Source organism: Quercus lobata, chromosome 6 (assembly GCF_001633185.2).
Source record: "Quercus lobata isolate SW786 chromosome 6, ValleyOak3.0 Primary Assembly, whole genome shotgun sequence".
Classification (NCBI taxonomy): domain Eukaryota; kingdom Viridiplantae; phylum Streptophyta; class Magnoliopsida; order Fagales; family Fagaceae; genus Quercus; species Quercus lobata.
In genome coordinates this window covers 2536301-2548827 of record NC_044909.1, presented here as the reverse complement: position 1 = coordinate 2548827, position 12527 = coordinate 2536301, and the positions used below count along the sequence as shown (strand labels likewise).

Sequence of the window (12527 nt, the reverse complement as noted above, 5' to 3'; positions counted from 1 at the left end):
GATCAATATCAAGCAAGTGCAGAATCACAGCTTGTGTTACTATTATAATCTTTCTAATATATGGTTAAACTTTCTTCATGTCGCCGTTCGTTTATTTAAGCAATTGTCGAACCATGCAAACTCCTTTTTATTTTTTATTTTTGTTTTGCTTAATTTATTTTCTTCTTTAATTTGAATCATGAGTGTGCTATTTGCTAAACAATAATTATACTAATGGATATAATTGGAAAAAGCTTGTAAAGGTTACCATGAACTCCGACAGTCCACCTCAATTTGTAATTGATAGGCCACCCATATCAAGTCCCTTTTATTCATCTCTGGGGTTGAATCAAAACCATTGGCAAGCAGCCCCACACTCTTAAGGTGGTTAAGTGCTGATTCCTAGAAGGACATGAGTCTGGAAATTAAGTTAAACATTTCAGTTGGTACAATATTGAGTTTTGATGACATACATATCAAACTAAGATTCAATAGTCAGAACCTGCAAATGATTCACTAAGGCTACTATGGAAACCTTTCCATCAAGGTCTAACTTGTATGATCTAATCATGCTCAGAATTGGGACCATAGGCACCTGAAACACCGACTTGTATTGATCATCCACACATTTGAACTTATATAAATTGAATAATTTCTCACAGCCCCATCAACTTTCTTTACTACTCTTCTAGTCCACAGCAATAGCAGCCCAGCAGAGGCCCCTAAAGCTCCAAAGTGACACCAGTTCACAGACTAATAATCAATATGGTAAATCATTGTTACAATAGTGCAGCCAAAAACAAAAAAACATTTGTATAATACTATCAACTATTACCGAAACTATCTAAATGTTGTTTTCTACCATATAAACCTATCTCACCATCAATGCCAATAAAACTTTCTAAACGCTTTGATTCCTTTGAAGTTATTAAGGGTAACAAACTCTAATCTTAATGCACAAACCCACCATGAAATAAATCATTAAAAAAATCAAACTTACTTCTCAAAGGGAATCATATCAAAATCTCACCATCAATACTAATCCCAATATCAAGCATATGACATTGAGAAAATAAGGCCAACAAAACATCTCACCCTGATTAAATCAACAACACAACATCACATTCCCTACTTATCTTCCTCCTTACCACTCTCCATGTATTATGACTTCTAGAACAACAGCAAAAAATCACTTAGGAATTTTATCAAACAGCTTGTGTACCTGTAAGAGAAACAACACTTAATGAAAGTGGACATCAATGAGAATGATCTTTTACTCTACTTTAAAATAAAATAGTAGGACAATAGTCATGAATCATTGCAAAACTTGCAAAAGACTCCATAAAAGAGAGAATTTTAAAAAGAAAAGAGAGTACCATGTTGCAGCAACACCAGCTTCAATATAACCAAGGGTTGTTTTTTCTCTCTCAAGGCCTGCACAAGCTCCATTGTGCATAAAAATTGAAAACATGGAATGAGATTTTTGTAGATACCTATGTATTTTTGATACCACATAAATAGGTAAGTTTGGTTATGAAGTTAAAAGGATATGTTTCACCTTCTATTTACAATATGGCTCAAAACTCCTTTGTGCCTAAAAATTGAAAACATGGAATGAGGTTTTTGTAGGTACCTATGTATTTTTTATACCACATGAACAGGTAAGTTTGGTTATGAAGTTAAAATATTTCAGGTACATACTCCAAATTAAAAGGATATATTTCACCTTCTATTTACAATATGGCTCAAAGCTCCTTTGTGCCTAAAAATTGAAAACATGGAATGAGGTTTTTGTAGGTACCTTTGTATTTTTGTTACCACATAAACAGGTAAGTTTTGTTATTAAATCAACAACACAGCATCACATTCCCTACTTATCTTCCTCCTTACCACTCTCCATGTATTATGACTTCTAGAACAACAAAAAAAAATCACATAGGAATTTTATCAAACAGCTTGTGTACGTGTAAGAGAAACAACACATAATGAAAGTGAACACCAATGAGAATGATCTTTAACTTTAGCTATCTTCTGCCTTTTACATGGATTTAGATATATATTATTGCCTACACAACAAAGCAAAAAACCCAACCCTGATCTAAATATGCTTAATTTCTGTATTCTTTCTAATTAATATATAAAGAAAAAACAAAACAGAGATAAAAGAAACAAAAAACCTAACCCTAATTTGAATATGCTTAATTACAAATTTGCTAATAAATTAAACTTACCTTGGGACAGTGACAATAGTTTAGAGAAATCATCGCTTTCACTTTGGCTCCTCCTCGACTTCGAGAAAGGCAACCTCAGCCCCAGCCCCAGCCCCAGCCCCTTCTTCGCACCAACGTACTATGGCAAAGAAAAAACAAAATAGAGATCAAAGAAACAAAAAAAACCCAACCCTGATCTGAATATGCTTAATTACAAATTTGCTAATAAATTAAACTTACCTTGGGACTGTGACAATGGTTCAGAGAAATCATCACTTTCACTTTGGCTCCTCCTCGGCTTCGAGAAAGATAGCCTGAGCCCCAGCCCCAGCCCCTTCTTTGCACCAACGGACTGTGGCAAAGGTTCACAACAATCATTGCCCATTCTGCTCCTCCTTGGCTTATGTTGGATCGGATTTCGGTGTTACGTCTCGATCCTGACCATTCTCGGAATATATTGAGCCAATCCAATCAATATATTTGAAAATGTTGTAGTAGGAATGCCATAGCCCATAGAGGTTAGAGATTTAGAGTGAGAGATGGAGTGCTTCTGCATTAGGTCTCTTTCTGCATTATCGTTAGGATTTTTTTTTTTCATAAATGGAAGAGATTTCATGCGTGAGGTTAAGGATTTAGGGGAAGGTTAGAGATTTAAAGAGAGACAGAGTTCTTCTGCATTGGGAGGGGAGTCGGGAGATATATAGAATAGTCAGGGCTAATTCTCTTTAAAAAAAAAATTAACTTAAATAAATAAAATAAAAAGAATTAAAAAAAAATAGTGGTGATGTGGAAAATTGTGGAAATTTCAAAAGTTTCGGTTATATATATATATATATAAATATATATATACTAGTATTATGCCGCGATGCACGGCTTAATAGAAAAATTATATATAAATTAAATTTTTTTTATACTATAATATAATTTAATAACAAAAAAAAAATAGTAATTTTTAAAAATTATGGCAAGTTTTAAATTTTTAGAAGTTCTTTGTAGTAAAATTTTAATTTGTTTATATATATATATATATGGCACTAAAAATCTTTCTATTATACTTGCTAACATGTGGAGTAGTAGAAGTGTTAACCATAAATAAATTTCTAGCATATATAACCAAAAACAAATTCCATAAATTACAAAAATAAAGTATCTAGATTGCAATGTAAATGTAAATTTTTGTCATAAGTGAGGAAATAATTAGCACAATCAATTAAGAACACCAAATCAAAAAGTAATATCAATAATTAAGATGAATTGCATTATCTAAATTTTTTTAATAAAAATCATAGAATTTAAGTAATAATATTGAACTATGTTAATAGAAAAAATAGAAACACAATAAAATAAAATAAAAAAGATAGCTCTTCTCACATAAATCTCCTAATTTCATATTGTAGATGAGTTCCATCCCAAATAGATTTGGTGATAAAATTTCTTGCATATATGACTGAACTAAATATTCCATAAATTACAAAAAAATAAAATAAAAATAAGTATCTAGACCTTCTAGGGTACTGCACTCAAAATAATTTCAAAAATAGATAAATAAAGGTACATAAAGAGAAATATATATATATATATATTGTATTGCAATATAAATGTAAAAGTTTACATATGAATTACCCGTGTCTAGCCATTTTGATACTGACATTCATGTCTAGCCATTTTGATATTGCCCTTAGTGAGGAAATAATCTGCACAATCAATTAAAAACACCAAATTAAAAAAAAATATCAATAATTAAAATGAATTGCATTATCTAAAATACTTTATAAAAATAATAGAATTTAAACAATAATTGAATCACGTCAATAGAAAAATAGAAACACAATGAATAAAAAATAAAAAGAAGATAGCTAAATGAATAGAGATGAATAAATTAGAGTAAACAAATACATATAGAAGAAGAGATGAAGAGAGAAAAAAAAATTGTATGGTTCTATGAGTTATTTTATATATATATATGTCCACAAAAAAAAAAAAAAAAAAAACCATCAATATGTATCGTAACAAAAGTTAAGAAAATCCCTAGAACCATATTCGAGCACAACAAATTAAATTATAAACAAACATTATTGTAGCTTTTAGATTGAGGAAGATAGAAATTTACCTTGTAAATAAGGAAAAAACTGAAGAGGGGGATAGACTGCAGCATGTCGTGTATATAGAATGAAAGTGTGAAATTGATATCATTCCCTTGTAGCAATGGAATTGATTTACGTATCATGATATCAAAATCCAATAATTGATCTACTTTAAATAGTGCTATATTCACATGTACTTGTAAGAGAAGTAGAGTTCCAGTTAAACTTTATTATATAAAATCCCATTAGGAAGATGATATTTGATTATATTTAATTATTTAATTATTTAATTATATTTTTCTTTTTTAATTGTTTTTATCTAAATATTTATAAAAATAAAAAATAAACAAAAAAAAAGAGAAAAGAAGAATAACATGTTGAGAAATCGTAGAAATCAAAAAATGGGAAAAAAAGAAGAATAATTTTTTTTTTTTTTTTTAAAAAAAGAAGAAGACAAACCGTAGAAATCAAAAATTAGGGAAAAAAAAAAGATTTTTTTTTTTTAATGGATGAGAAGAAGTTAAGTTGATATTAAATTATTAAGTTTTTGTGTCTATCAAACTTTATCCAAAGAAGTGATTTCAAATTAAAATTTTTTATCAACTTAGAAATCATAGGAAAAAAAAAAAGATAAGAACAAAATTTTGGAGTGGCTCAAGTAGAATAAAGAATCCAATCCTATCTAATTGTGTTATAAGTAATGATTATCACATATTAATTAGCATACAACTAAATTTTGGATATGATACATACGTACAAAGTGTACACATTGTTAAGTGTATAACAATTTGTTTTTTCCGCACTATATGGTATACTTTTTCTCGTTCTGTAGAAAATGTTTAGCATATTTAAATCACATCATATACTATATAATAAAAGTTGGGCTTAAACGCTGTGGTTGCACCAAGTGTCTTCACCAAATTGCAGAAATTTTATTGAATTTTTAAAGAACTAAAAAAGAATAGTATACTATTAGGACTCTAATTCATTCTTATCATTAAATAAAATTAGATTAACATTATTTTTTTTCTTTGTTAGGATATATTTCTTAAATTAAGGGATAATATTTAACATACAAAAATTAAATTTAGATATTATTTTTTTATTTGTTAGGATATATTTCTTAAATTAGGGGATAATATTTAACATACAAAAATTTAATTTAGATAATATTTATCATCTAAATTTTCAAAATTTTAATATTATTAAATTAATATTATTTTATCAAAATATCAAGATACAAAACTTAATTATTAAGGGATAAGCATAATCCAAATTCTTTAAGAGATGATTAATATAAATCTATCCCAAGAAATAGTATATATCTCCAACAATTTGATAATCTCTATCTATTCCAAAAAAACAGTATATATCTCCATTAATTTGATAATTTCTACGTTAATGACACACAGATATATATATATATATATATATATATCAAAATTCCTTAGAATTAATAGATTCATTTTAACAATTTTCTTATTTGATTTTTATGTTACATCAAATTCTCAAGATGTTCTACACGTGTATTCTTGAATTATCAACTTTAATTTTAATTTATAATATTATCAAGATTATATTAATTTTATATTTATCAATTGTTTAGTACTTTTTTTTTTAAAATAATTATCAATTTAAAATTCAATTTGGAATTATCAATTTAATTTAGTTTTAGGAAGAAATCCTACCCTTTATTTTAGTGAGATAATTATTTATACTTGATAATTTTTCTTTTATCTTTATTGAATCTATTAAATATATAATTATTTATACATTATTTTATAAGCTTTTTCATAAAACCATGCAACACACGGGACATAAATATATACATATTTTTTGGATAAATATGACAAATCAAGTAATGAAAGAAAGTAGTATTTGATTTACAATTATAATAGTTGTGATTATCTAAAATGTTATCAACAAAGCCTAAAATCAATAGAATAGAATTACCTAAGGATAGAATTTAAATAAAAAAGAGAGATAAAAAAACGTAAAAGAAAAAGAAGATCGAATTTGCATTTTTTTTCCTACGTTTCTTTAAAAAATATAAAAGGAAAAAAAGATAGAACTTGCATTTTTTTTCCTACGTTTTTATTTTATTTTATTTTTTTTATGGATAAATTTGCATCTTATGTCATCTTTTTCCTAATAATAAAGTAAAAAAAAAAAAAATTTATTTGAGTTTCACCTAAAATAATTCTTTTTGTTCATATCATCTTCTTCACAACCTAAAATTCTCACTATTTATACACACAATTTTTTGGTGTTTCAATATTTCTACTACATACTTACAATTATTTGCTATATTCTTCCTTTCTCCTCTCTGCCCTACCTACAACCTTGCAGATAATTTTTTTTTTCTTTCATCAAATTGAATAGATTTTGTGTATTTGTTGTCTTTTTATTATATATAATATGATTTTATCAACACTGTGTATTTGTTACTGTGGGTCCGAGAGGTTTGCAATCCGGCCCAAACTCTATCTGGGCCCAGGGCCTGTGCCGAGGAGGTTTCTTGCCGAAGACGAATGGTCAGTGGCTGAGGTAGCAAGGCGAACGGCAGAGAACTTACCCTGTCCTCGGCATTCCAGAGTTTCGATGGAAAGATCAACACCATGGTGTAGGCAATCCCCAAACAGCCCCCCCAAGGGGATGTGAACGGAATGGGGCCCATAGGGAAGCGGGGTGTGAAATTGGACCAAGGAAAATGCGTCCCCTCTTCAGTAAATGCACCTGCCGACACCCAGAGCTGATTAATGAGAAAAGACGTTTGGACGGTGTAAACTTCGATCCACGCAACTAATAGAAAGTTAGATGGGACGGTTGATGGGATGGATACAGAAGTAAGCTCCTGCCTGACCTACAAGTGGAGGGTCAGGATCAACCAAGACGGACTATATAATAAAAAGGAAGGTGCACCAACAGGGGGGCTGGGAAAAAATGGCAAAAAACGAGAGCCTCCCAGCCCACCTCCAGGAGAAGTACTCTAGGGGTGACGATCGTTTAACCTTGTATGAACGCCATGAAAAACCCATCGCCTATCGATCAAGGCCTAGCCTTTCAAACCCACGCTCTACAAATGATATTGTTAGGGCCGTTTTACGTGCGAACCCGACACTGTTACGGTCCGCCACGAATCGTGAACCTACAATCATATTTATCCAAAAAAATTGTATATATCTATTCTTAAAATCTAAAAATTTATTAAAATTTCTGCAATTTGGTGAACCCACGTGGCGCAATTACAGCGTCTAAGCCCAACTTTTATTATATATAATATAATATAATATGATATTGATTATATGATATGACATAATATGATTTATTTGGTACTAAACCGGATTTAGACAACCCCAGACCCAAAATGGATTGTAACTCCACCAGCAACCAAACAGACTGAAAAGGTATATCATTCACTCTTAAACCCTAATATCACCCTCTCTCGCGCACACAGCCAATTTGCTCCGTCTCAGACTCGAAACGCATCGGCGCCAAAGAGAGACCAAAGTGAAAACCTGAAACACAACCTCTCTCACATTCAAAGTACGTTTGTTTCTCAATCTCTTCCTCAATCATTACTATGTAAGATCTATACGTATATATATGAAACATGTGTGAATGCTTAAATGTGAATTATCGGATTTTGTTTTGTTTTGTTTGTGTTTCGCAGGACAATGGCGGACACCAAGGCAGTGACGATTCGGACGAGGAAGTTCATGACCAATAGGCTTCTGTCCAGGAAGCAATTCGTGAGTTCTATTCTACACACTGCCTTTTTTTTTTTTTTTTTTTTAAATCTTGATTTGTATATGGGTTTCCATGTTGATCTGTTTGGTTTCCGAGAAACTGTATTAAAAGAAAATGAGAAGTTCATATTTGCGTTTTTGGAGTTACTATTTTTTATTTTTTTTTTTTTTTTTTTTTTTTTTTTTTTTTTTTTTTTTTTTGCCAAGTCATAAGTATTTGTGTGAGAAAATTTAATTACAGATACAATTGCATTTCTTTGTGATTTCACACAGGTCATTGATGTTTTGCACCCTGGTAGGCCTAATGTTTCAAAGGTATGATGGTTTTTTTTTTTTGACAATGGATTTGTATGTATGTTTTGTTGTTTTATTTTATGCTCCGTTTGTTTCGATGAAAACCTGTGTAAAGATAGTTTCTATGTTTTTCAGTGTTCAGTAGTATAAAAAAAAGATGAGTAAAAGGAAAATTATATGTGGTCAACATAAAAAATATGACCTATTTTTAGAGATTGTTTTTCATTAATTTTTTTTTGGAAAAGAACTCTCTATCATAGCAATCTAAATAAGGGAAGTTAGGAGGTTGTTTTTCAACTTATTTAAAGTTGCTACTAAACATTGGAAAATGAGATAGTTTTACGCTCTGTTTGTTTCAACAATAACGTTTTCTAAAAAATAGTTTATTTTCTAGAAAGCATTTTCTGGAAAACTATCTTATTTTCCTGTGTTTGGTAACAACCTTGAAAATGGGCTTGAGAACGTTTTTTTGGTGTTTGGTATCCACAAGTTTTAAAACATTTCTTGTATAATTTAAAACATGTATAATATGTGTATTGTGTAAACTCACCTAATGTAATCAATATAAATAAATAATAATAAAAAACCAATAATGAATTTGATTTTCAAACTAAAATTTTGACAACGGATACAATCAAAATTCGCTGTCCAATATTCATGATCTCAAATGCTCATCTTGTTCATGTATATGAACAGTATTTTTGATAAGTAACGTAAGAAATTTTATTTAAAAAAAAAAAACCAAGTACACTGGAAGTGTACAATAGTGGCACAAATCAAGAGAAAAATAACCATTATACCCATAAGTTCCATTTTAAATAGTTCAATGCCACATATGCCAAATAGTTTTTCTGGCAAACAAATCCAGTACAAATAGTTTGATAAATACCAAAAAAATTTATAGAACTGTTGACGGGTCTATGAGGAGGAAAAAAAAAACCTTATTTAAGAACAGCGTTATAGAGGGGAGAAGAAATAGGGAGAAAAAAAGAGAAGAAAGACAAATAGAGAGAGAAATCTGTGGGAAGAGAAGAGGCCATTGGGGGTGATAGTGAGGGTGTGAGAAGAGAGAAAAAAACAAAGGGAAGAGAAGAAATGAGAGATTTTATTGTGAGAAAGGCTGAATGAGTAAAAGAAAATATTGTTTCCTAAGTAAGAAGAAGATAATATTTATAGGAGTTATATGCCACATGAGAGAAAGATTGTTTTCCAAATATTTTTTTTGGAAAACAACCTATAGAAAATAAGCCTGATTTTTATAAGAGTTTTCCGTTGACTAAAGATTATTTTACATTGACCAAGTTTTTTTTATGTTACCAAACACTGGAAAACGTGGAAAACTATCTTTATAGAAGGCTTTCCAGCAAAACAAACAAAGCGTTATAAAAAATTTTTCTTAAAAAATGACTCATTTCTAGAAAATATCATTGCTGAAACAAACAGAGCGTAGTTAAAATGTACACGGCTGGTCCAAAAACCCATGATTGATTAATTTGATTTCAGACCCTGAAGTTTAAGTTGATCCTGTTCGATTTTAGAATGATGATGTGATAGCTTTTAGTTTGGTCACATTGTATGAAGGACTAAAAAATTAATCATTTTAAACTTCAAGGGCTAAAATCATTCATGCTCTAAACTTTAGGGACCTTTTTTATTATTTTTTTTAAATTTTTTAATTTTTTAATGTATTGCTATTTTTGCCACCAACTTGTACTTACTCGTGTACTTACTCGTGTTTGACCTCTTAATTGTTATGAAGGCTGAGCTGAAAGAGAAATTGTCAAAGATGTATGAGGTGAAAGACTCAAATTCCATTTTTGTATTCAAGTTCCGTACACATTTTGGAGGAGGGAAGTCAACTGGGTTTGGGCTGATTTATGATTCAGTTGAGAATGCAAAGAAGTATGAGCCCAAGTACAGGCTTATCAGGGTAATCTCATCCTTCTTCCTGGCTTTTGCATGTAGTGACTAATGAGTGTAATATGTCTTGCTGGGGTTGTTAATGATACATATGGGGATTCTCCTGTTTCAATTTTTAAATGGTCCATATTAATGATACTAGATGAATATGACAGCTCAAAATTGATTATAATGTTTTTGACATCAACCTCAGTTGATTGATAGCAAGAATGACGTGAGCTAGTTTAAGAAGAATTGGAGTTATGCACATTGGAGAGAATCTTGTTGTGTTGATGAGGTGGTATAATAATATAATGTAATTTGGAGGTTCTGGGGATGTATTTGAAGGGTGTAGCGAGGGATTCATGGCCAAGTGTAACTGGCACAAAATACAACGACAAGACATGATATCAATACAATGATGGCTTTGTGGATGCACATGGTGCCATAGGTGGTATTTATCGATGAGAGCATTGGGCAGTAAAGATGCAAGATTAATGTTGTTCAGAATAAAATAAAAAGGTGAGGCCAATGGGCTTGGCTCAAACGGTGCCTCCTCTCCTTCTAGGAATGAGTTGAGTCATGGTCATGGGTTCAAGACCTAATGGGCATGTGTGTAACTTACCAATAAGAAATGAATTTGGGTGAGGTTCTGTGAATTAGATATTGATGTATGAGTGAACTCTTGGGTAAAGGGATTTGACTTGAAACAATTTTCTTCTTGTGAACCCATGGATTCAATGTGTTCACTGTTCATGCTCTATGCAACATCTGCCTGGGTTGCTAGTCCATGTGCATGACCTAATGGGTGGTCAGGCTTTAATGACTGTCACACATGGGTTACTGTTGCACTCATTTTCATTATGTTCAAATCCTCTTATGCCATTTATTTTTAATGGAGGTTCTCTTATGATGCTTTGGTCTTGACAAATATGTCCAAATCCTCTTGCATATTATGCCTAGTCAGTCATCCATGTTTTCCTTTAATATTTAGCTCATTATTCATGTGCAATTGTAAAACCAGGTAAGTCATGTACTGTGTTCCTTAATAATTAACTGTTAACTCGAAACTTCCTCCCCTACTGTGCTGTGAGAAGAGTTTCTGTTAGATAATGAGATCTTCTTAATTATTCAAGAACCTTTCTGGTGAGAAGATGTAGAGGTCATCTACAATGTATTAGGCAAATCCCTATTTTTTTTTCCAATTAAATTATATTGCATATCAAAAAAGAAAAAAAATGTAGAAGACATCTTCAATTCTTGATTATAATTTCTGTTAATAGAGAATTTTATCAAACCCAAATGCTGGAACTAGCACTTCAATATTGTAAGCAGTGCAGGCCTTTTGCCCTTTTAAGAAGTGTGGTTGAAAGGATGTTGTGGGCTCAGATATTTATTTAGGAAGAGCATAATCTTATGCGTTTTGACTCACATTGTATATTTTGTTACTCAGATAAGTTTCTTAGTTGCATTTTTATGATCAATAAGATGTTGGTGGGTTAAAGAGAAGCAAGCAATCTGTTGTGTGTGAGTAAGCATGTTTAATTAAGTATATCAATTCTCTTACAATTGTCTGCCAGATTCAAATGTTGCAGACTTGTGTGTCAGTTTTTTGTGGTCAGGTGTACAAACAATTTTGATTGGTACATTTTTTGAATCAAATCTTCGGACCATGGATTGTTATATGTTGTACATTCTTGATCACTGTATGTCTACTTGAAAGAAAATCAACATAACTTTGGATTTTAAACATAAAATTTTATTAATAATGTTTCTCTTTTGGGTGTTCTCTGCTTCCCTCCCATACTCGCTGAAAGCTCAGTTGCCAACTGTGCAGTGCTGATTCTGTTATTATTACTTGTGATGGCAGAATGGACTGGATACCAAGGTAGAAAAGTCAAGGAAGCAGATGAAGGAAAGGAAAAACAGGGCAAAGAAGATCCGAGGTGTAAAGAAGGTAATGAATCCACTTTTGAAATATAATTACATTTTAAACTCTTTCCATCTCTTTTGGTTTAGACTTTGCCGCCATCTCCAATTGTTGCTATGTATGATACGTGCAGACTAAGGCTAGTGATGCTGCCAAGGCCAAGAAGAAGTGAGGTTATTAAGATTGTGTGCCATTTCGTCAGTAATACCATAGAGCTGGATCGCCAGAGGATGTGTCTTCTATTTCTTTTATTAGCTATAATCTTAAGCTTTTGACTTTATTTTTGAGGTGTAATGTGCTCTGATTGTGGGACTGCTAAACCTGTTTATTTAGCACGTGAGAGATCGTTAAATCAATTGGAATGAAGTTTACATTTTGTTAA

The 12527-nt window shown here is 31.1% G+C and overlaps 1 protein-coding gene across 1 annotated transcript; it reads left to right on the top strand.

Moving 5' to 3' along the window:
• Positions 1-7654: 7654 nt before the first annotated feature.
• Positions 7655-12527, top strand: LOC115950392 (40S ribosomal protein S24-1-like). The gene is made up of 6 exons (XM_031067597.1): positions 7655-7819; positions 7947-8025; positions 8296-8337; positions 10076-10246; positions 12086-12172; positions 12279-12527. The coding sequence occupies exons 2-6, from the start codon at positions 7951-7953 to the stop codon at positions 12315-12317; spliced, it is 414 nt and encodes a 137-aa protein (XP_030923457.1). The 5' UTR covers positions 7655-7819; positions 7947-7950; the 3' UTR covers positions 12318-12527.

Excerpts from the sequence above, each read along its gene's own strand:
- LOC115950392 (XM_031067597.1), top strand. The coding sequence starts at position 7,951 with ATGGCGGACACCAAGGCAGTGACGATTCGGACGAGGAAGTTCATGACC. Across the intron at positions 8,026-8,295 it reads TTCTGTCCAGGAAGCAATTC|GTCATTGATGTTTTGCACCC; the intron begins GTGAGTTCTATT and ends GATTTCACACAG. Across the intron at positions 12,173-12,278 it reads AGATCCGAGGTGTAAAGAAG|ACTAAGGCTAGTGATGCTGC; the intron begins GTAATGAATCCA and ends TGATACGTGCAG.